Raw genomic sequence first — 25,335 nt, 5'->3', positions numbered from 1 at the left:
TGGATTGAGGTGCACTATGTGCCTAATCCCATATGACGTTATGGTGATGATATTGAGAAAATAATGACCAATGCTATATTCATTGATTCTTTCTGAGACAACTGAGTTCGCAGAATGCTCTGAGTTTGATGAAGTGCTTGATACTCATTTCAAACGTGGATTTAAAAGACCATGTGAAAGACTAGCATGTGCTCATCACTAGCATATTAATATGGCATCTGAAAGAGAGAAAGTCATCCTTCTGCCTAACCTTATTTTCACCAATTAACACCATCTCCACTACTCTCCCCAACCTCCAACCTCAATCTCGGTTGCCGATTTTGAGTACAATTCATTGCAACAATTGAAGTAAACAGATGGAAAGCAGGAGAGTCTGGGGAAAAATGAATGTAATTTCTTAGAGATCATGGAGTTTCTTTTTTAGACTGTCTGTACTTATGTTCGAACTTTTGCAGAAAATTTCAACATTAGATTGAATCTTAATGCTTGTTAAGTAATAATAAAAATTCAGTAGATTAGTGGACAAAAATATTTTGTAATAAAATTGTAAATTTTATGTGTCTTAGAATAAATTATTGCAAATGTATATTTAGGTAGTTCTAGAGGCCAAAAGCATTTTTATTGTATTCTTTTTGGGCTGTCAAACCAAATGCTTTGCTTTTGTTGATTTGAAATGTACTAAGAAATGGTGTAAGTGATGATCCAATGTAATTAATAGAGGCAAAACTGAAATATAATGGGAATTACATCTACTATTAAGCTTGAAGAATTGGTGATTTCTTTGATACCTTGACTGTTATGTTCTTATTATAAATGATTCTTTTCTCATCATTTTGTTACAAGATTGAGAAATGTCATGTTTTATACTTCACAGATGACTATGTAAATATAAGAAGAAAATATGAATATCAGATTTCAAAATCTGATTATACATTTCAGGATCATAGTATACCTTATTGTTTAGCCGACTCAAAATTTTCCAGTTAAAACAAGTCGTTTCAAACATGGAATTTATATTTTTCAGGTATTATAAACAGCATGTATGGAAAAAGTAGTTTGTTGACATGGTGTCTACAACCGTATTTTGAGAATCTATTTTGTTTGACCTGACTCTTAGGTTGCCGACATGGTCAAAAGTATAGGTAAAATACTTTAATGTACAAAAAAAAAAAATCTAATAATCTTAGTAAGGATAGTAACAATAGCCAATGTTTGCGCAGTGTGCTTTTATGTCCCAGGTGCTTATATGCCATTTACATTTCTCAACTCATTGAGTTCTTATCATGACTCTGGGAAATAGCTCTTATTAGTCTCCACATTTTGCAGGGAAGTAAACTGAAGCTCTTCCATGGTGTATAACTTTCTAAAGATCACAAAGGTAATTAGTGGCGGAGCCAGGATTTAAAGCCAGGCAGCCTGAGTCCGGGCCTTGTGCTCTAAAGCACCAAATTCCATATCTGTATTTGATACCACTCTACTGGAAGGCTTGAAAGATACTTTTACATTTGTTATCTCATTTAAATTTAACAACAATTCTATAGCAAGAGGATTTTTATTGGTAGTATTTTATGGATGAAAGAACTGAAGTTCGGGAATACTAATAAGTTGCTAAAAGTCACAAAGCTAATAAAAAAAGAACTAAAGAGAATTGGGGTTGGCAGATATCTTACAAAGACACATATATAGTCGAGGAGCAATATTACAAATAGCTTTAAACAGATTAATAATTAGCATCTCTCCATAGCAATCTATGCGGCTATGTAAAAGTCAGGCAAACACCAGAATATTCTCTTAAGCTTCTGGATGGCATATGGAGTGTGAAGATTTTTTTTTTCTTGCTCTTGCCTAATATTAGATTTTAAAAAGTGATAACTGTTTTTATGTCACTTACATTGCATAGTTCCGGAAAATGAAAATAAAATTTCTGCTGACAGTCAAGATTTTAAACGTTGTGCTGCCCTAGTTTGAACATGATTCTGTAAGAACGCGTAACATATGGATGTTCTAAGATTGAGAAAGGAGCCAATCTTAAAACACGTTTAAGGATGGAAGTGAAATCTGATACATTCAATTAATTCCAAATCATACAACATAATAAATGACACCTGAGTATTTAACACACTAAGGGTGACTAAGTCATCAGCATTTCTTAAAAAATTTATCTTTACCATTTCCTTACATTGATACGACATGGTTATCTGTCAATCTGTGCTTTATTTTTAATATTCTAACTGAAAGTTTTTATATAAAAGGGTTTTGATTTTTCTCATTGTGTTTTAAACTAAATAGCTGTAGACAGCCACAATTTATTAGAATCTGTTACAAATTAGACTGGAGTATTTGCGAATAAGTCCTCAGTTACTTTACTTTTATATGCAGTATGTATTTTAAGTGCAATTTTCTGTCTATAGGGTCCTCCCGGAGCTGCAGGGTCAGAGGGAAGACAAGGTGAAAAAGGTGCTAAGGTAAAATATATGATGTTTGAGCGGCTTATGCATAAATTAAACAAAATCTATTTAATAACATAAGAAATACATTTTCTGATCATTAACATGTTCACACGTTTTATTTTCTAACAGGGAGAAGCAGGTGCCGAAGGTCCTCCTGGAAAAACGGGCCCAGTTGGTCCTCAGGGACCTGCCGGAAAGCCTGGTCCAGAGGGTCTTCGGGGCATCCCTGGCCCGGTGGTGAGCATCTCTGCTAAAAGATGCCATTTTGAAAATGTTTTATTTCCCCCCCAAAAAATTATGAATGAAAATGTTTATGTCAACATTATTTCATAAGGTATCATATGGGTGTTTTATGGGAATTCAGTAAATATTATGTAATAACTAAAGCCAGCTACTCTTCAAATATTTAAATATGTCATTTATTTAATAAGTTCAATGTGAAATTCCAACATAAAGAGGCAGAAGAAGAACCTAAACCCTAAGAACTCAAAGAGGTACAGTTTTTATACATGCATCCATAGAGACATACACAGTGTAAAAAGATTCAAAATTGTTTGTAACATTCGTAGATGTTCTCCATGTGATGAAATTCATGATGTGTTTTCTTGCTTGCTTTTTGGATTTCCAAAATTGAAATTAAAAAAGTGTACGCTTTTGTTAATAAAAAAATCAATTATGTTTATTTTCCGTAGGGGGAGCAAGGTCTCCCCGGAGCTGCAGGCCAAGATGGGCCTCCTGGCCCTATGGTGAGTATGATCTTTTCTATTACTTAGAAAGGGAGAAATCCAGAAACAAAATTGTTTATAAGCTAGAAATTCTGAAGTTTTATATTATAAATTAGATTATATTTTGTAGACCTAAAAAGGGGAAAGTAATCCTAACTGATAGGTTATTTGGAAAATATGCCACTTGATCAGATCTTTCCTTTCTTATGTCCTTTGGATAAGAAAAAATATTTCCACTCTGAATAAAATGCCACTAATGGTCCAGCCAGTTCTTTTCCAAATGTGGACAGTTCCCCCAAATGCATGCAATTACACTTAGTTTCCTGGCACTTCATTTAAAAGAATGACATTGGCAGAGGCGTATAGTGATTCCTTCACCAAATAAATTGTTCTCTTCATGAGTCATACAGACTGAAAGATAAAACATTAACCTCCATTAGTGAAGAAAGGCGTAATTATTACAGCTGAAGCTTGGTAACTGCCATAAACCCTATATGCAAACATGCTTGAGATATGCAACAGAGTATTTAGCTGACCAGCGTACTGTTCGTAGATGGGAGTTTATTATAGGTGCCAAGATGATCCTCGCTACAGAATTTAGGCAGAAGTGAGAATCCAAGTCTTGCCTTTAAAATCATTGTTTTCTGGGGGTGCCTGGCTGGCTCAGTCAGTTAAGCGTCTGCTTTCGGCTCAGGTCCTGATCCCAGGGTCCTGGGATAGAGCCCCACATTGGGCTCCCTGCTCAGCGGGGAGCCTGCTTCTCCCTCTCCTTCCGCCAGCTGCTACCTCTGCTTGTGCTCTGTCTAGTAAATAAATAAAATATTTAATTAAAAAATCATTATTTTCTGGGTGACAGATTCTATTTTATGGTAGAGGCATTTGAAATTCATTGTCCAAAAATAGTTGCATGTAAAGGGATTAATCAAAATAGCTAATAATACATACAGCATTATACAAGTGTGATGCATGTTGGTTCAAATAGCCAAATGCTTCTGTACAGCAATTTACATTTTACAAAAATACCTCTTAGCATGAATATATTAGTTACCTCAGAAATACATACTCAGAAAGCCATCGAAACTGGGATTTAAAATCTTAATTATTGAGGAAGAATTTTGGCCATTCCTCTTAATAAAACTGCCACAAGATATACCAAATATTTTGTGTTACAGAGATTTTTTTTTTTGACTTTCACTGAAAAGTTAAAGATCATTTATTTTAGTATCAGGATAAGAGTTATCAAATTTTGAGTGACCTCAAGCAGGAGATGGTCAAATCTGCACAGGACCCCATTTGCACAGGAACAGGGACCTGGCTGAAACAGAGTGGGCTCCATGTCTGCGCCACTATTGAGGGAATATTCTCCTTAGATATGGTAAACTCCTAACTGTAGAGTCAGAGCCTGGAAAAAAAAAATTGCCTTAATGTCACCTTAAAATTTGCCAGAGATTTTTTTCTTGTTATTTCAGATTTTCCAATAAGTATTCTGACCTTTCTCCAGATGAAATAAAAAACATCATGCTGGAGATTTCCTTCAGATAATATTAAAAATAAAACCATCAGACATACCACCTGACTCCAGCTTGTAAAAGTTTATATTTTTGACTTAGGTAAATGTGAGTTTACAGAGCAAGGGACAGAACAACTCAAACCCTTTCAGGCAGAATGAAGTGAAAAGCACCAGAATTTAGCAGTGTGCGTGCCATGCCTTTCTCTGGCTCCTTGTTTTTATCAGAGAGCACTTAGAACATGAATAGATTGCAGCTTTTCATACCATCAATTAGTTTGATGATATCTAATTTTAATGAAAATGCTGGTTGGTTCTCAAGAAGTGAGGCTAGTCAGAGAAACCATCTTCAGGATGCTTTTTATGGCAATTTAATGAGCTTTTCAACTCGGCTAAGAAAAATTTATTTTCGTAGGCAATTTTGATCATGGTTATTGGTTCAGGTCATTGACTCTCAAGCCAAGCTGCCTAGTTTCAAAAACAAACACTACCACTTACGTGCTAGATGACTTTAGGAAAGCTATTTATTTATTCATTTTTTAAGCTTTAGGTTCCTCATCTGTAAAATTAGAATATCAATAGCATCTATCTCATGGGATATTGTGAAGTTTAAATGAATTAAATGGGGATATTAATATCTTCTACCCCATGGGGTTCTTACGTTAATTAAATAAGTTATATGTAAAACACTTAGACCATTAATTGGCACTAGAAGCCCCAAATTAAGAATTATTAATTGAATGAAATGATGTTTTGAAAACAAAACAATTTCATATTCTTAGTGAAAAGTAACTAAATTTGGGGTGCCTGGCTGGCTCAGTCCATATAGCATGAGACTGTTGATCTTGGGGCCCTGAGTTCAGGCCCCACGTTGAGAGTAGAGTTTACTTAAAAAAAAAAGTAACTAAATTTGACCTCATTCATGCATATGTACCGTCAATAAACTTGTTTGAAAGACACTGCCAATGAAAAGGACCAACAAATAAATTATGCTGACTTACAGCAGTTGGAGTGTAAAGTAGGTAAGTACTTTAATAGAATCAAGCAGAGATTGCTCAATATATTCAGAGTCAGACTGTTAAAAAGCCATTTCCTCTGGGGACCTTTCCCTCATCAGAAGTATGGTGAGATTATTAAAGAAGGAAAAGAGAGGCTTAAATGTGTATGGAAGGCTTAAAAATGTGGGAGATAAAAATAAGAGGTTTCAAAAGTCACACAAACTTGAATTTGTCTCTAACATTAATCCATAAGAAATTCGTCTGAATAGTCTCTCCATAATGTGCTTTTCCTCATTATAATTATAAATATATTCACACCCACATCCAAGTTTACACATGCTTCAGAAGCCTGTTTAGCAGTACATTTCTGCAGCTACCTGTTGGGTCTCCTTTCCCCTTCTAGAAGCTGCCTGAAACTTCCTGCCCTATGGTCCACTAGTCAGATAAAAACCACAGCATTCCCCTTTCCCCAAGTTTTAAATACAATGTAGCTGTTCAGTAAATTCAACTCTGTTTTCATCATTCCAGATAGGCAGCTACCTAATTAGACAATTGCACTCTATCTAACAGAGCATTTAGCAGTATGGGTGCCATTTTTCTCTTTTTGTTTTATTGGAGAGTATTTATACACTTGCTTATATACTTACTTTACTTATAAAGATATTTTATAAGTATTTTATATACAATTTTATATTAACCTTTGGAATGGAAATTCTTTGGGGTGAGAGTGAAACAGATCTTTTAAAACTTTTAAAATGATATGTGTTTGGTGCTTGCCCACTCTGTAATCAGCTCCACTAGAGTTTAGATATGGTACAATATTTATTTTTCTCTTTAAAAGTTAGACATTTCTCATGGTAAAAATTAAACTTCTATAAATGCATGAATTATATGTACATATATATTTAGAATCACCATATGGAACTGAGGATAGATTAAATAGTACATATGAGAGCTAACTGAAAGCTAAGGACAACGATGAGATTATATAAAGGAGAATAAAAGGATTTTTTTTTTAAGTTGAATCAAATTTTTGAGTAGTCAACGAGAAAAAGGGATGAAAAATTACCATAATATAATCATACATGCTTTTCACATACTGATAAATAAAATATCTGATAGCATTATTTTTTAAACCATAAGTGCCTGAAAAATGGTAAGATAGCTTACTGAATTGCAGTTTCGTTTTTTTTATGCTACCTTGGAACTCTCTGTAGACAGGGTTGAGATGTGTAGCATTCCACAATGATTCACGAGGTTTAAATAACAAAGCATTTGCTTTTCACCAAATTAAACATTATTTCACGATATTACATTCTAAATAAAGTGCGGGATCTACAGTTTCTTTAAACTTCAATGCACTAGAGTTTTGAGATGCATATCAAGGCAAATATTCTGTAAAGCATAATACTGCAGGGGAAAATGTTTGTGTATTCTAGACACTTAAGAAGGTATCATCCCTGTTTTCCTTTTCACTTATTACTTATGAATTATGTATTTCCCTAGGGTTTTTCAATTTACAATATCCTAAATAGGAAAGAGAAAATATGTACTTGGAATAACATTTTTATATGCAGAATTGATATTTTTGATATGTTCCAAGTTCAGAGGGTTATTTATAACTGCTATCAATATCATAACTTTACCAATTTCTATTTCCACCTGATGAAAATGATAAGAAACTGATTTTGCTTGGTAAGTTCGTCCTCAGATAATGTTTTCAAGTTTATAAGAAATTATTAGCTTAGAGGAATTAATCCTCATTTCCTCTAACTCTTTTATGTACATTTATAGAAATGATTTAAAATGCATTATAAACACAATGTCTAGTATATTTCTCGTTAAGCCTGAGTAATTAGAATTCCAGTATTTCTTCTCCTTCTTCCCCCTCCTCCTTTTCTTCCTCCTCCTCTTCTCCTATTCCTTTTCCCTCTTCTTCTCCTTCTTCTTTGCCATTTTAGCTTATACTATTAGAATGTGGTGAGAAGGCTGAATGATAACTGTTTGTAACTTAAAAAATGCTATACTTTACTGTTTATACAGTACTTTGGTAGGTCTGGTTTTTCTTTCATTATTACAATACTGTGACACAGTTATTACTATTAAAGTATCTTCATAAATGAAGCTCAGAGATGATAAGTAATAGATCCAAGATCACCCAACTAATGTGTCATTAGATTTGAGACTCTGAATGAAGCAGTGAATACAATATTGATGTCCAGGAAGAACATCTCTTTCAGTTCTCCCACTTAGAGCAAAATTTCTGTAAATTATATCATATGCCTAAAAGAATTTGAATGTGAAATGAGAAATGAAGAAAGAAAAAAATCTGGCCTATACATAGTTTTGTATTTTCACTCTGGAGGATGTATTTACTTTTAATTGACATATGTCAGATTTAACCAACATTCTTAAAAGATTTCTGCTACTGGTATAAGTATATGGTTCTTTCATGCAGTTACATTTTTATTATAACCATTTTTTTCATGCTTTTTTATGCCACCTTGTTCTAACATATAGGGTCTTTGGCGTTTATCCTGATGGTGACATGGTTTCAAGAAATTATTTGTGTTTTCATTACTCATTGATATTATTCCTTTTAAAATATGCTGTTGGGCAACCGTATTTTCCTAATGGCTCATCATGCATTTCTGATAAAATCAGAAAATAGTAGATGCGAAATATATTCCCTTAATTTAAAAATTATTAAACTAGTAGAACTAAATAGGTAATGCTTTTATTTTAACATAAATGAGATAGATCTTTTATGCGTTCTGATCTGTAGATCTTAAAAAAAAAAGAATATTATTAGGCACATTCACATTTAAAATTGCACATATTTTCTATGAAAATAATTTGTATCTATTTTTAATGGAATGATGTAGGGAAATTGTCCACTTTTATATCAATATACTTACAGAATTTCAAATTCATTCATGAATTAAAACAAATATACGTATATGTAATATTAGTCCAAAATGCTATTGTTACACAGTACTAATGGTACGAACCCTGTTCTTACTTTCCTGGATGATCAGGAATTCAGTTTAAGGTGTAGATGTGAGAAATTAAGGAGCGCACTCATCTATTCAATCTCACGAGACAGGAATTATAACCCTCAATTCATAGATGAGAAAACTGAAGCTCTTTTTGGTTAGCTAATTTAAATTGCTAATAAGAGAGGCTGGCTTCTGTCCCAAGTCTATCCTATTCTGAGCCCATACTTTTTATATTACATCATACTACTTGGATCAGATCCATGGCGCTTAATATGTTAAATTCACAAAAATGATGGACTGGGACTTCACGTGCTCTTTCACATGGAAGATTCTAAGTGGGTAGAAAGGAAAAAAATTGTTCGTGGTAGTCTTGAAGAAGATACAATAGAGAACACTCATGGTATATATAGTGTGGTAAAAGTTAAAACAATTTGCTTTCTAAGTGCCATGTTAAAAATCGTTACTGAAACTATAATTCTAAAATTTAATTCAATATAAATAATTCAAACTCATAGAGAAACTGTTGAAATATTTTGCTTTGTTTTTCTGGCTGCCTTAATATTGCAGGTAGTAGTGACCTACATTTTGTAGCAGTATCTTGGCTCTTATTTCATCAATCACGTCCTTACCAACCATCTTTTAGTGTCAGTTACACTTCTTCTGACAAAATCGCTTGCCTGCAGTTTAGTTTGTCATTAATTTCAGAGCAAAGGTCATATTTTATATTGCTTTCAATATGGAATACACTGACTTTTATATAAAAAGGTTTGTTAAAAAGTCATCAATATGAATAATTCCATGGGTAGGGGTCAGGACTAAGAGTTAGTTGTTGAAGTCATGCCACGATTTTTATAAAAAATATAATTCAGCATAAACGGGTAAATGTCTTATCCTTGGACCATAAAAAAAGGTTAAATTAGCAAAATAGAGATGATTATATGAAAAAGCTAATTGTTTTATTATTAAATTTATAAATCATCTAGATAAAAGATTCTTCAAGAGTAATAGTTAAAAGTACTGTTGGGAGTTTGCTTAGGAAAAGTGGTTATCAAAGGTCACTTGACTGTCAAAAATTTATTGAGGTGTTTTTTTTTTAATTTTACATGAAATATTGTAATGTATTTGAGCTTAGCACCAAAATATTTGCTTAATTTGATGTATAATTTAGAAATCCCTTCTCCTAAAATTAGTGTATTTAAAAATTTATCCTTCTTTTTCTTTTTAAAAGACCACATAAACCATGTCTTATTTCTAATTTCATATTTCTGTGGTCAAATATATCAATATTATGCTCTATAATTATTGTTAAATATTAAGCCATGGAGTTTTAAACAAGCAAAATTATTCAGAATCCTGAAAAATACACATTAATCATCATTAATTATTTTTGAACTGTCATATTACCAAAACCAAACTTGTCCAGTGGATAGTAATATGATTCTCTAACTCATACCTACTCTATGTATGTTTATTATTTCTCATTATTTAGGGACCTCCTGGCTTACCTGGTCTCAAAGGTGACCCTGGCTCCAAGGGTGAGAAGGTGAGAATAAAAGCACATATTACTACAATTTTGACATCCTAATAGCAGACACAGTAATTTTGCAGATTGAAATCACTCAAAAGGAAATCTCAAAGAATATCTTTGTCCTTCTAACCAAGGAAAAAGCTGTCAATCCTCTGCTTCCCAGATGAATTTAGAAAAGAGAAAATATACAAAGTCATAGTGAAAAATGTATCAGAACTCAGTGTTATATTTTTTCAATGTCCCCTTCAAGGAACCATATGGAGAAAGCATATGGTTATACTAAAATAACCCTTCAGAAAATAAACAGATGGAATAACAAAATGCCCATTTTTATGTTTTTAAACATGAAAATAAAAAATTTAAACTAGAATACCTTTGAAATAGTAATTTGATCTTCCAGAATGTATGCTGAGTTGCAACAAATAATTAAAGAAAATAAGCCTTTTTAGAATGCCATTAATGTTTTTTGGATTATTTTCAAATCTTCAAATGTCTCTTAAAGACAGCAGAGTCTCTGAAGAGTAGAAATCATTTCATATAAAATATGATGCTTATTAAAGTAATGACTTTTCAGTTGTTTATTTCATCAATATTACATATGGTCATTATTGGCCTCTTAGTTGAGGAAATTCCTTTTAAGTAAATGGAACACTGAAGATGATATTTTTAGAAAGCATTTTGTTCCCTAATACTCCTCTCCACCAATAAAAGTCTCAGTTAATGTAAGCAGTAAATGACCCTGTTAGGTAAGAGAAAAGCAGGTTCTTAATCCTGTATATCCTTCAGAAAGGGTTAAAGTTTAATCAGTTTTTTTACTTTTATGTTTCATAAATTTAGTGTGCAATTATTTTATGACTATAATTTAATAGATGGTTGTAATTTACATATTGTTAAATTTATTTTTTCTGCCTTCTAAAGGGACATCCTGGTTTAATTGGCCTGATTGGTCCTCCAGGAGAACAAGGTGAAAAGGGTGACAGAGGACTCCCTGGAACTCAAGGATCTCCCGGAGCAAAGGGGGATGGAGTGAGTAAAGATATAAATTATTCTCCTACTCCTTTCTGGTCGTACGTACACACACACACACACACACACACACCTGTGCACATTCCATGAAACATGACCAAGGAGGTGATTTACAGCATCTTTAATCTCTTTAAGTCAATGATGTTTTCAAAAAGAAATTTACTTAACCTTAAAGTAATAAATTAAAAATATAACAAGTTAGAAATCATAAAAATTACCGTTCAGTAGTTAATTGCACAAAGATTTATCAAATCGCCAAAACATACAAATCATTATTCTGAAAGCTGCTTTATATCTATAAAGATATAGACGTTGAAGCAAATGGGGAAAAAAATACAGATTATCTTGCAAAAGTTATGTCTTAGATTTATAATGGAAAGTTTGAGGTTATCCTTACGTATTTTGTATAATCAAAAGTTTGCAGTGTGTGTTGTTATGCAAAACATGGCATAAAATAGTTGAGGAAAACTCTAATTCGGCTGATTGTCTCTATAGGGAATCCCAGGCCCTGCTGGTCCCATAGGTCCACCTGGTCCGCCAGGCTTACCAGTAAGTGAAAGACAAAAGAATTTTGTAAAGTTAACTTATAAATATACCGAAGCGTCATGAATTCTCCAGATTTTTATCTGCACTTTTGCCTTTGCCTTTTTCCTAGGGTCCTCAAGGTCCAAAGGGCACCAAAGGCTCTGCTGTAAGTACTTTCGCCTTTGGATTTTCATTTTTCAGGGAAGCCCACTCAAATGCCTTGCTCTCGATTTATCTTGTTCCTTTTTTTTTTTCCCCCAAACAGGGACCTGCTGGCCAGAAGGGTGACAGTGGTCTTCCAGGGCCTCCTGGGCCTCCGGTAAGTGCAGAATAATAAGACTGATGTGCTGGCAGTTAGCATCCTGAGACTGCCAGTGATTTCTCTGAATTTATAAGGAGGATTAAAAATAAAAAAGACATTCTGTCAAAGTGCTGATTTTTCTAGGAAATAGCAACTATATTAATTACAAAATCTGGTCCTCATGCCAAGATTTTTCTTTTAATTGAATATGAAGATCCATTGACTATATATTATGATAGTCTTGCTTTTATTTGTTTTTTAAGAAAATTACATACTTTATGTCACATTTTTATGAAAGCAATTGATTGTATGCTACAAAGATACATATATGTCTGACTACACTAGGAATAAAGACAAAAGTTTAGATGCTTGACATTTGTTTTCCTACTGTATCTAATGCTCATCATAAAAGCAATAATAATTTGTAACATTTATTAATGCTGACATTTTCCAGGCTTCACATAACTACTAAGTGACAGATCCAGTTTGCTAAGGCTGCCATATCAGGCACCACAACAAGCTGGCTTAAATAATAGAAATGTATAGTCTGACAGTTCTAGAAGCCACAAGCTCTAGATCAGACTATGGGGAGCACTGGTTCCTTCTGAAGACTGTGGAACTGAAGGTCTGTTCCATGGCCCTCTCCTTGGCTCATAGATGACTATCTTCTCCTATCTTTTCCCATCATCTTCTATGTGTGTCTCTGCACCCAAATTTCCTCTTTTTTATAAGGATACCGGTCATATTGGAATAGGATCCACCCTAATGCCCTTACCTTTACTTAACTAATTATATCTACAGTGACCCCATTTCAAAATGAGGTCTTATTCTAAAGGTACTGGCGCTTAGGACTCCTACATATGGATTTTTGTGGGATACAATCCATGCCAATATGGATTTAACTATTCAGTATAGTTCTACTCTTGCCACATATGCAAATTCAAGTCTGGCTGCATTTTTTAAGTTTTCTTAATTGATGCAGTTTTAAGTTATATTTGAAATAAGTTAATGTGTATTTTTAAAAGTTTAATGTTTCATAATATAAATTAGTATCAAGCATAAGAGAGAACTTACTGAGTAGCATAAGAACCCTAAAATGGCGTTTTAATCTTCAGAGACCAAAATCTAGTTGCGGAGACAGGACACGTAATGAGGAAGGACTAATCAATAAGTAAGAAGGTAACATACATATGTCCACACAAATCTGTGCTATGTTACTTATATAGAAAAAGGTCCAAAAGTCATCTAATTTGTGTGTCTACCTCAGTATCCCTACTAGATTCTTTTTAGAAGAACTTACAAATTTTACACATTGATATTTATATATGTATATATAGCAGCAATTAGTGAAAACATTGAAAATAGGAAAAACATTGAAAAGCTAAACCAACTGTAATTTCTTATAACAATGACAAAACCAGTAATAAATTATGCAGAATATTTTACCTTCAGAAGCAATTACATGCACATTATCTCTTTCACAGGGTCCACCTGGTGAAGTCATTCAGCCTTTACCAATCCTATCACCCAAGAAAACAAGAAGACATGCAGAAAACATGCAAGCAGATGCAGGTGATAATATTCTTGATTACTCGGATGGAATGGAGGAAATATTTGGTTCCCTCAATTCCCTGAAACAAGACATCGAGCATATGAAGTTTCCAATGGGCACTCAGACTAACCCAGCCCGGACTTGCAAAGACTTGCAGCTCAGCCACCCTGACTTCCCAGATGGTATGTGACTAGTACCGGACACAGCAGGTGTAACGAGCCTCTGAGTTATGACGGTGCAGTATCAGCTTGTTAATTCTAGTTAAATGTGTAATATAGAATCTAAATAAAACTAAAGCAAATGATTATTCATTCCGATCTTGTAAACAGAGAAAGCCATTTATGCTGTGCAATCAAGATCTGCTTCAGAGAATCCTTGGCTGTTACATAAGATTTCATTAAATTCTGACAAGATTATTTTTGGATGATTATAGACAACATAAATGCATTTTCCCTGTGCTAACTATCAGAGAATGGGCTTTATGTGTGCACGTATGTGCACATTAGTACATAATTATTTATATCCTATAAACTTATTTTATATTGATAGGAGTAAAGTTAACATGGTTAATAGCACAACTGAATCATATTTGGCCTATTACTTTAGCAATGATTTAGTGAACAGAATATCTAAGAATTAGGATATTTGGGGGCAAAAATTATTTCATTGATCCACAAATGATCGGAACTGTGAACAATTTATTTGTAATAATAATCAGGATAATTTATTATACCTACCATTTAACATAAACCTTTACATACCCATCCTGAGAAGGCAACAGTTTCAAGCATCCTGAGTTAGTTAATAAACTCACATAATTACTAAACTAACAAGGGGCAGATCTTTATGTGATCTTAAATCTCCCACTTTATGTGGAAATATTTTGTCACTCTTTTTACAGTTGGGACAACAGTATTTTGCACTGTCAATCATATAAGAATGCTGTAACTGAGATCTAAATAACTCAGTACAGAGAGAACAGTTCAACGTGATTCAGAAACAACCACCACTATAGAGGAAGAATTTCATAAAATCTTCTTATCTTAATCAGGCATAACCTGTTAAAACTAAAACACAGGTAGCTAGGGGTGCCTGGGTGGCACAGCGGTTAGGTGTCTGCCTTCGGCTCAGGGCGTGATCCCGGCATTATGGGATCGAGCCCCACATCAGGCTCCTCCGCTGGGAGTCTGCTTCTTCCTCTCCCACTCCCCATGCTTGTGTTCCCTCTCTCGCTGGCTGTCTCTATCTCTGCCAAATAAATAAATAAAATCTTTAAAAAAAGAAAAAAGAAAAAAAAAACCACAGGTAGCTAATCAGGGCTCCATACAGACTGATATCCAAGGTCTTCAAATTTATAATATGTGTATTTGAAAAAGATATGTTTAGTTCAGTTGTACTGAGTTATAAAACATGATTAATGTTTTATATGATTAATTAGAACCTGAGCAGTCAAGAAAAATCTTTGTAGATTTTGGAAATGGAAAGTTCACTGTGGGCTACGGTTCCCTGTGGTTTCTAATAGTAACTGGCATTATTAATTCTTCAATGTGTTAATTAATTGCAATTAAATATTAATTAATTAATTAATTAATTTAGCAGTGCCAGGCACTGTTCTTCAGACAGAGATTTATAGATACGCAGAAGGAATAATGCCCTTGAGCTATTATCAAACAATACAGACAGCAAAATCATAAGTATTAATAATAGCATATTATGACAGATACTGTGGAAAAAATGAGTATTTAGGTAAGTAAGAGATGATTCGATTTTGGACAAATAGGATGTTAATATTTAAGGAGGTGACATTTAAGCTGAAACCTTTAAAGAGGTAGCCAATCGTGCAAAGAATCAAAAGGGTATTCTGGGCAGAGGGTATGGGTCTTTTGAAAGCTTCGAAGAAGACAAGGTCTTGGTGTCTTCAAGGAACCCAAAGGTCTCTGTGGCTAAACAATAGTGAACGAAGTGGAAAATGACTTGAAATAATTTGGAAGAAAGCAAGGTAGAATCGAAGGAAGCTGGTTAAGGAGCTGTTGGATTAATCTAGGCAAGAAACTGTGGTGACTTGATTTACGGATCTGACAGTAAAAATAGGAGATGGATAAATTAGAGATAAATTGTCCATGGTACCCACAGTATACTGAATTTATTGAACAAAGGTGCCTTAGTAATTCAGTTATTATGTTATTTGAAGAAAAATTTTTTTTTAAAGATTTTATTTATTTATTCGACAGAGATAGAGACAGCCAGTGAGAGAGGGAACACAAGCAGGGGGAGTGGGAGAGGAAGAAGCAGACTCCTAGCGGAGGAGCCTGATGTGGGGCTCGATCCCAGAACGCTGGGATCACGCCCGGAGCCGAAGGCAGACGCTCAACCGCTGTGCCACCCAGGCGCCCCAATTTGAAGAAAATTTAATGACAATATTAACTGAATAAATCAAGATAAAAAATAGTACAGAATTTGAAATCATGTATTTCTAAAAAACATAAGATATGCCAAACATTAAGAGTGGTTATCCTGGTTGGTAAAATCCTGGATGATTTTAACGTTTTTTTATGTATTTTTTTTTCCTGAGGATTTCAGTTGGTTCCAGAAGTGAATCTATAAATGGTGCAATCAGAAAAAATGTAAATGTTTTTGTTAAATAAATATTTCAAGTGATCTGACATAGAAGCTAATCGGACGTAGAAGCTAATTGACTATTAGAGTACTTTACCTGTTTATATACAGTAGTAGTAAAAGATAAAGCAGATTGGTATTGGATTTTTAAGAGTTCTAGTACTAAGCTAAGCAGTTAGTGATTTTGAAATGTTTAAAGTTAATAACCAGTAGATTCACATAATTCCAACTAATATTTAAAATGAAGTGACAGCATAAAAAATGGTAGGAGGGAAGCAAAGTATCATCACATGTATATCAACGCTGTCTATCAATAGCTGTTGTCAACAAAACCATATTGTCAATTATTTTTAAATAATTTTGTTATTTCTACTACTTACCATCTTTACTCGTCGAACACTGAATTAATGGTCACAGTCATTCACACGATAAAATTTGCTCTGCACCATTTAGATAATGACATTAATAGCAAACGACATTTAAATATATAAAATAGACCTTTGTCGGGTCTAATTTAAAGGGGGAGTACATTTACTACAAGAAGTTTATGCTATACAGTGATGCAAAAGTGTGATCCCTGAGGCTAAGTAGATACTATCGCCTCCATTGTTACAGATGAATAAACCAAGGAAAAATATAGTGATTATAAGACAACTTAAGTAGCAAATAATACAGATGAGATTTAGTGTTAAGTTTATCTGATTCCAATATGCATGCAACTTATTACGAAGGATAAATTGAATGTTAATATTTGAGGAGGTGACGTTTAAGCTGAAACCTAAAAGTAACAGGCATGCTAGGAGCCAGAGTGTTCGGGGCAGAGTGTATGGGCAAAGCTTTGATGCAGACAAGACAAAGTGTCACTCCTTAACTCTTCAAACACATACCCTCATATGACCAAAAGCATAAAAGTGATTCTCACAGGAAGAGATCCATCAATATTAATTTTTCTTCATTTCTCTTTCTAATAAAATTTGATATTTAATGCAATCGATTTTTATATAAATGCATTTGTATGTGACATATTTTTTTCCTCCTTCTAGGTGAATATTGGATTGACCCTAACCAAGGATGCTCAGGAGATTCTTTCAAAGTTTACTGTAATTTCACGTCTGGTGGTGAGACTTGCATTTATCCAGACAAAAAATCTGAGGGAGTAAGTGCCAATCTGTTTTGGTGGTGACTGTTGACAGTTCTTGCCATGTTTTTGCAATATTGAACTAAACAGGAAAATTATACTGTCATATTTTCATTTATCTGCTTTTCTCACAGGGTAATTAGAGCATTTCATTTGCATAAACATGAATAAGACACCAAAGTGATGCACAGAGTTAACAAATACTTCTCTCCTTTATCTTTTACCCAGATGTATTCTTTATGCACCTGCTTGTGCTCTAAAATTCTATGGCTTTTCCATGACACAGCACAGCTGATTCTCAAATTTCAGTGCATGTATAGTATTCTTCATTCCAATTACCACGTGATAGACCTCACAGCTGTATACGATGTTCAAAATGCACCATTTATAATCTTTTACTTAAAATAAGAGCATTGTCTGCATTTGCGTACTTTTTAAATGTTTAGTCTCTTCAAAAACATTTCTTGATTTTCACCCAGCAGTATCAATATATTTGAGTTCTATCTTTAAAGCTATAAAGACAAATGACTAATATAGGGAGAGATTTCTCACTAGCATAATTATATTCTCCAGTTTCTGGTGATAAATGTTGCCTTTGTGTGTCATCTTTTAATAAATCACATTTTTCTTAGTACATGGCGTGGGCATACAGAGGCACAGAAAGTCCTTAAAGCAAAACAAGTAGGTTTAGGTGTGGCTAATCTCTTTAGGATAGAAGTTCACGTTTGTTGAGAAAAGGGTGGGTAGTAGGGGCAGAAGACGAAGCAACTTCTGTTTCCCAACCAAACATGGCCTGTGTCAAAGCATAATAAAATTCCTGTAGCCCCCAAAGCAATGAGGGAACATGGAAAATGCCTCCCCTTACACCGATAACTCAAATTCCCTACAGTGAGGCCTTTTATACCCTTACATTTTGCTGATGTTTGCAAAGCAAAACGATAAATGCAGATCTATTAAAGATTCTAAACATTCTTCCCAGCAGGAGATGATTAGGCTTGCTTCCTGCCAAAGACTTTTCCATAGCATGGAGCCCTTAGTTACTGGCTGAATGCTTTCAGGATGCTTCCCTTCACTATGGAATATTGATGGTACTTGCCTTGATGGCTGGTTCCAACTAGTATTATGAGGGCTTTCTTTGCAAGGGGTTTTGCCTAAGAGTTCCACCAATGTCCCCTGTAGCCAGTATTATGCCGTTGACAGGTTACTTCTCCCCATCCTTCTTTTTGAGTGATTAAAGAAAACAGGTAGAAAATGACTCAATCTTCACTAAGTGGGAAGTCACAGGATCTCTCTCAAATGTTGCTCTTTATGTCATTTTTTGTAGTTCAGGATAGACTGTTTCAAAACCTCTTTGGCATCTTAGTCTTACTGAAAATTACTGATATGTACATAAACAATACTGTTCATAATTTTTACCTACTTTCTAATTTTCCCGTTCCTTTGCAACAGGTAAGACTATCATCATGGCCAAAGGAGAAACCAGGAAGTTGGTTTAGTGAATTTAAGAGAGGAAAACTGGTATGTTATTACCCCAACATGAAATGGTTTATCTTAAACTTCATAAATGAAGCTCAAATTATGTATTACACCCTGCCTGGGAAAGTCTAAATTATACTCTTCAGGATTCCGTGTGTTCTCTGGCTTGCTCCAGCTGTATCTCTTAGACCGCTGTGGTATTTTAGAGAAGTCTAAATGCTTTGTATCAAAATACATGGAAATAGGCTGAACTTACCAACATAATGTGATCAGATAAAGTATGCATTTCACTAAGTTCCTGATAGACATCATAAAAATGGATTGTGTTAGAAATGTCAGGTATAGAGAATACGTAAATTATTTTTTTTCTCTATTTCAGTAAGAAATTTTGGAATGTGGAATGTTTTTTCTGATTGCCACATTTGGATATAAAGTGAACTGACTGACCTGACCTTTTACTTGGATTAGAGCACAAGTTCACTTAGATATTTTCATACAATGCCACTTCACTATTAATAATTTGTTATAGGTATTTTAAAATTAGGTGCCAAAACTAAATGTATATTATAAAAGCTGTTCAAAAATACGTGTGTGTTTAAAATATTAATAAGAACGTATTTAAATGAAAGTTTCTCACTTATCCAGGTAATTATGCAATTGTTTAAAGTTCTTTAAAAAGCTATTATTTTCCACTGATGGCTGTTTTATAGTTATCATCGTATGGGAACCTACACAAATTAATTAACAACTTTAGTGATGTGCTCCACTTGACATAATTCTTCAGTTCAGTCTTCAAGTTACATTAAATATCCATGTGACATCTTACCAGTGTAGAAGTTAAAAATACATACACAGAATGGTGTGTGTAGTGTCATTTTTTGGTGTTTTGGTTTGTTTTCCTTCTTGTGCATTTCTCAAGTGGCCTTTTTTTTCTTCAACCAAACAAGGTTCCTCACTATCTGAGCTGTTAATCAGTAAGGATTAAGTAAATTCAACAATAAGGAAGAAAGTCATAGATAATTACCTTTACATAAGCTAATTCTATAGTCTAGGTAAATTTCCTACTCCATTTTTTAAAAAATCTAGGTTTATATGTTTCAGCTGACCCCAGTATTTCAATTACACCCAATAAAACAATTTTTGAATGTAATAAAGGGTTTTAATAATTTTCGATTAAAATTATCTTCTGGCTCTAACTACAAAATAAGTATTTACTGACTCAACAAATATTTACTTGCATCCCCTCAGGCATTATGTTTGGTGATGGTGACACAGTGGTGAATAAGTATGTCATCTAAGAACGGACACACAGGCAGGTCTGTGCAGGAACCAAAAGACCAAACACCTTAGAAAACTATGGCCCCAAAATAGAAACTGCAGGAACATGTTTGAAAAGTTTGGGTCAAATGGATATACTATGAAATTTTTTTAAGAAGTAGGTGAGATTAAGAAAAACATTAAGGGGTGCCTGGGTAGCTTGGTTGGTTAAGTGAGGACTCTTCATTTGGGCTCAGGTCAGGATCTCAGGGTCACGAGATCTAGCCGACTTGGGCTCTGTGCTCAGCAGAGGCAGAGTCTGCTGGAGATTCTTTCTCCCTCCCTCCCCCCTTCCCCCCCACCACTCACGCGCACTTTCTCTAAAAAAAAATAAAATTAATATAGGTAACGTTTGCATTGCACCAAGATTCCTCAGTTCCCATTGTTTCACTATTTAAAAAGATACACAAATATAATGAAAGCTCTCTTAGAAACAAAAGCAGTTTTTTGGAAATTTTTAATGGTTAAGGCAATAAAGTATAGAAATAAAGTGATTTTTTTCAAAAGTAAGTAGTGCTTGCAAGTAACTCGGATGGAAGTACAATAGTGATTTCATAAAATCCTGTCTCTGGGTCTTCTGACCCTCTGTCCCCACTTTCTTTCCCTAAGTGAAAATGGGCCTGTTGATTCATCCACATGCTTCTGGGATCACAGTTCACTGTCAACAGTGATTTTTATCCTTTTATAACTTAAATGAACAAAAGAATCTCTACGTGTCTTTTTATTCTTTTATTCCCAGCTTTCCTATTTAGATGTTGAAGGAAATTCCATTAATATGGTGCAAATGACGTTCCTGAAACTGCTGACTGCCTCTGCTCGGCAAAATTTCACCTACACCTGTCATCAGTCAGCAGCCTGGTACGATGAGTCGTCAGGAAGTTACGACAAAGCACTTCGGTTCCTGGGATCAAATGATGAGGAGATGTCCTATGACAACAACCCTTACATCAAAGCACTGTACGACGGCTGTGCGGTGAGTCGACTCGCTTGCCTTCTTTCACAGGGTGGGAGGCAGGGTGTAACCACCTCAGTCTGGCCCTAAGCCAGCTTTCTCTCAGGAAATGGATGGCAGTTGTTGTGAAGATCTGATGCTTAACACTGGCATTAAAATACAGTATCTTAGAAGCCGCTAATACACACACATGCACACGCGCACGCACACGCACGCACACAGAGAAACTCCGAAACATACATAGAGACACACATGTTAGAAACCATACCATAAGGTAATCTTAGATCATATGCTATTTCTATGGAATTATTCCAGATAGCTAAATACTATTATAGCTCGTTATTCTTGAAATTAAAAAAAAAAACCAAAAACTTTATTTCATTTGTCTTCTTCATCCATGATTCTAAAATGACAGATAAAGCAATCAGCATTATACCATTTATATGGTAGGTAATTCTTACCCCTGTCTTTTGTTTGTAAGGAGCTTGTCTGTTGGTCTGTATTACACCAGTTTACTATCATTTTTTGTTATTTTTATCCTCTGGAACTATCTTTTCACACAATGGGAATTCTATTTAAGAAAATGACCGAGAGCACACTAAAAAAACTCATTGTTTTAGCTGATGACTAAAGAAGTCACAGTTACAAAGAAATAGGCCCAGGCCTTCAACGAAGTAAGCAGGGTACCCACAGATCAAAGAAGAGAAAATAAAACATTTTAAAAGTAGCAATTGTCTGGATTTCCCAATAGTAATATACTGATAATCATTCACAAGATGATAAAGCAGCAGAAATGCTTTGACTTTTGACCTTGTGCACTGTAATTTCTATACTGTATCTTAAGAAACCTTGAATATATATAGTATGATTACAGTGGTAAAAATATATTATTATGAAGGAGCCTGACACAATTTTAGCATCAGTTTTCATGTTAAACTGTATTTACCAATTCAATAAGATTCTCTTCAACAGTGCAATATATCCGAATATTATAGTTGGGTAATAACAGCTAAATATTAAACATTCAAAATTTAAAAGTACATAAGACATCAGTCATAACAAGAGTTAATTACACATAAATAATGGCAAATTTGTTTCTTACTCTCTTCTTTCTCACCTTCTCAACTCCATTCAGAGGCTTAAGAAAAAAATAACATATATGTTAAAACTATGAAATGATTGTGTAACTTTGTATTTCTGCTCAATTTTACAGTCCAGAAAAGGCTATGAAAAAACTGTGATTGAAATCAATACACCGAAAATTGATCAAGTACCTATCGTTGATGTAATGATCAATGACTTTGGTGATCAGAATCAGAAGTTTGGATTTGAAGTTGGTCCTGTTTGTTTCCTTGGCTAAGATTAGGACAAAGAACATATGAAATCAACAGAAAAAAATACCTTGGTGCCACCAACCCATTTTATGCCACATGCAAGTTTTGAATAAGGATGGTATAGAAAACAACTTGCTACGTAATATATGTACTGATTAGAAATATCGATGCCCTTGCAGGGGCAGAATCTTTACATGACAAAAGCTTTGAAAATCATAAAAATACAAGATAGTGTGGCTGAGATGGAAACAGGCCTTATTCTTGATTCCCAATTTTCATCTCTCCTTTTCCTATTTGGATTTCTTTGGTGCTATAGAAAAAAGAAGAGAACAATATATATTCATAAAAGATATGGTGCTCATTCCCATCCATCAAGGATGTGCTAAAAGTGTGTTTAATAAATTGTAATTATTTTATGTACAGTTCTATACTGTTATCTATGTGTCCATTTCCAAAACTTGCACGTGTCTCTGAATTCCATCTGACTCTAATTTTATGACAATTGCAGAACTACGATGGCAATAAATATATGTATTATGAAAAAATAAAGTTGTAATTTCTGATGACTCTAATTCCCTTTCTTGGATTAATAATAAAATGCCTTTGTATATATTGATGTTGAAGAGTTCAATTATTTGATGTCGCCAACAAATTTCTCAGAGGGGCAAAAACCTAGAAGACTCTTGGAAGCACACTTGGATCAACTCTTCTCTACTGACAGTAACTTTGCTGAATTTCAGCCAAAAATATCATGCATTTTGATGCTTTATTCAATGCTATACCTCAGCCTTTTTCTTTTCAGAGTCCAGGATTTCACAGGATCCTTGTATATACGGAAAATAAGCAAGTTTATATTTTTGGACAGGAAAATGTGTATGAGAAGCTATTTTAACAAATCAATGCCTCCATCAAGCGAACAATCAGATGTACAACTTTTTTACTACCTTATTTCATCTCATTGTTTTCAGTGTGCTTCAGTCATGCAGATTAATATTAAAAGATGGGAACTAAGCAATTATTTATGAATTTGTTCAATGTTATACTTTTTAACCAATCAACTTCTTGAATTTGATGCCAAGTTGCATATTATAATAGTCTTCGAATATTATTTTACCTGCACCTGCCCAACGGATACTATTTCTTTTCTTTCAGAATAATATCATACATTATTTGACCTGCCTAATTCCTAAATAACATATGGGTGGATTGTTACTAACAGTGCTTGTTTTAAAAGTCATACTTATTAAAGCAGTCAAAACATTTTTTTTCCACTAAGGTATTTTCTTCCAGGTAGCTTGATATAGCAGTAAAATTTAAAAATTACAAATTGAACTTTGTATCTATTTTAAGTAATATATGTAAGACTTGAAAATAAATGTTTTATTTCTTATATGAAGTGTTAAATTAATTGATACCAGATTTCACTGGAACATTTTCAACTGATAATTTATCACAAAAGAGCATACCTGTAATATTGGAATTAAAACGTGAACACTTGTCATTCAGAAGTTCTTTTATTTTTGAAATCAAGTTTGTAAATGTCCTTTCAAGAAGGGAGATATGAATCGTATAAATAAACTCAAGTCTTGTCTACCTGGATTGGTCATTCTCTTTCTTAAATAGGTTCCAAATTACTTTCTATTGCAGAAAAGGCTTTTGGTTCAGTTTCTTGACCATCCAGATTAGAAGAGTTTTATACTTCCGGAAAAGAATATTTGCTTCAGAGATAAGTTGTTTAAATTTTCCACTTGTCTAAAATAAAAACACCACATGGTAATACTCTATTTACAAAATTAAGGTAGGCTATATTTAAAATTTAGAGAGAGATTTTTCATAATTAAACATTTTGAAAAGTCTCAAACATATGTTCACAATTTCAGCACTAGAAATATTTCCAGAACTTTCACATAGTCTCTAAATTATACATAATATTTTTTATCAAGAGAAATTCCATACATCAGGCAATTTAATGAATTATAGCAATAAGAGAATATTTTGCATATTGACCCGCCCTGGGGAAGCTGTATCATTTGCCCATTTAAACAAAACAGCCTCAAATTTGGCACTCAATAGAATTAATGAATAAATAACTGAATTTCTTAACCTTTTCTATTCCTTGCACATATGGATATGGTCTTCTGCATCGCATTGGATTTTTTCTCTCCCTTATAATTGATTTAATCTGAACAAAAAAGAAGCTTAGTGGAAAGGAAAAAGCATATTATATGACATTCTAGTGTTGGCCCAAGCATGTATAAACTCTGGAGACTAATGTTGACCCTGGGTGGATCCTGGCATGGGTGCATTCTGGGCCTGATGCACACAAAATTTGGCTTTACTCTTTAAAAAAATACAAAATTGCAAATACAAAAAAAAATTACAGAATTTATTATTTTGAGTGAATGAAGGTATTACAACAAATTATTCATTATAAAACATGGACCCGTACCGAAAGTATCAGACAATCTGGGGGAAAAAATCAATGTTTTCATTCATTCCTTGAAGTACTTTTGTAATACTTTAATTCTATGTGTTTGTTTGTTTTTGCTTCAATCTCTGAGTGCCTCTTCATATGAGAATTTTATAACTTAATTTCTAGTAGAAAGAATAAGTTTCTCTAACATGTTAGATTAGAAAATGTTTCTTATCAACAGCTTAGAGCTGTTTCAATTTCACTTCTTGTTATTGGTAAGTATTTTAAAATTTTTAGGGTATTTTAAATTTAGGAAAAGCTCTATACATTTATTTTATATTTGTACTACGAATTTATGAGAATTTTTCACGGGCTAGCTTCTGATTCTGTACATTTTTTACCTTGTTTTCTTTCCACTACCAAGAGATTTCAGGCTCTGGGCACCATAAGACATATGCAGGCCATGGTACAAACTCTC

At 33.8% G+C, this 25,335-nt stretch overlaps 1 protein-coding gene across 2 annotated transcripts in view; it reads left to right on the top strand.

Moving 5' to 3' along the window:
* The window catches only part of COL11A1 (collagen type XI alpha 1 chain), a 188,095-nt gene extending 164,052 nt beyond the window's left edge, over window positions 1-24,043 (top strand). For both annotated transcript variants that reach the window (XM_045801647.2, XM_087866138.1), the window contains 13 exons: window positions 2,412-2,465; window positions 2,580-2,687; window positions 3,143-3,196; window positions 10,169-10,222; window positions 11,126-11,233; window positions 11,729-11,782; window positions 11,889-11,924; window positions 12,024-12,077; window positions 13,544-13,793; window positions 17,271-17,383; window positions 18,815-18,883; window positions 20,898-21,131; window positions 22,324-24,043. In XM_045801647.2, the coding sequence (XP_045657603.1) occupies window positions 2,412-2,465; window positions 2,580-2,687; window positions 3,143-3,196; window positions 10,169-10,222; window positions 11,126-11,233; window positions 11,729-11,782; window positions 11,889-11,924; window positions 12,024-12,077; window positions 13,544-13,793; window positions 17,271-17,383; window positions 18,815-18,883; window positions 20,898-21,131; window positions 22,324-22,470 (1,335 nt within the window). In that variant the 3' untranslated portion in view covers window positions 22,471-24,043. The remainder of the gene's footprint in view (window positions 1-2,411; window positions 2,466-2,579; window positions 2,688-3,142; window positions 3,197-10,168; window positions 10,223-11,125; window positions 11,234-11,728; window positions 11,783-11,888; window positions 11,925-12,023; window positions 12,078-13,543; window positions 13,794-17,270; window positions 17,384-18,814; window positions 18,884-20,897; window positions 21,132-22,323) is intronic.
* The last annotated feature ends 1,292 nt before the right edge of the window (window positions 24,044-25,335 follow it).

Source organism: Ursus americanus, chromosome 12 (genome assembly GCF_024610735.1).
Source record: "Ursus americanus isolate L20-20 chromosome 12, mUrsAme1.1.p, whole genome shotgun sequence".
In the NCBI taxonomy this organism is placed as follows: domain Eukaryota; kingdom Metazoa; phylum Chordata; class Mammalia; order Carnivora; family Ursidae; genus Ursus; species Ursus americanus.
This window is presented reverse-complemented; position numbering and strand designations above follow the sequence as displayed.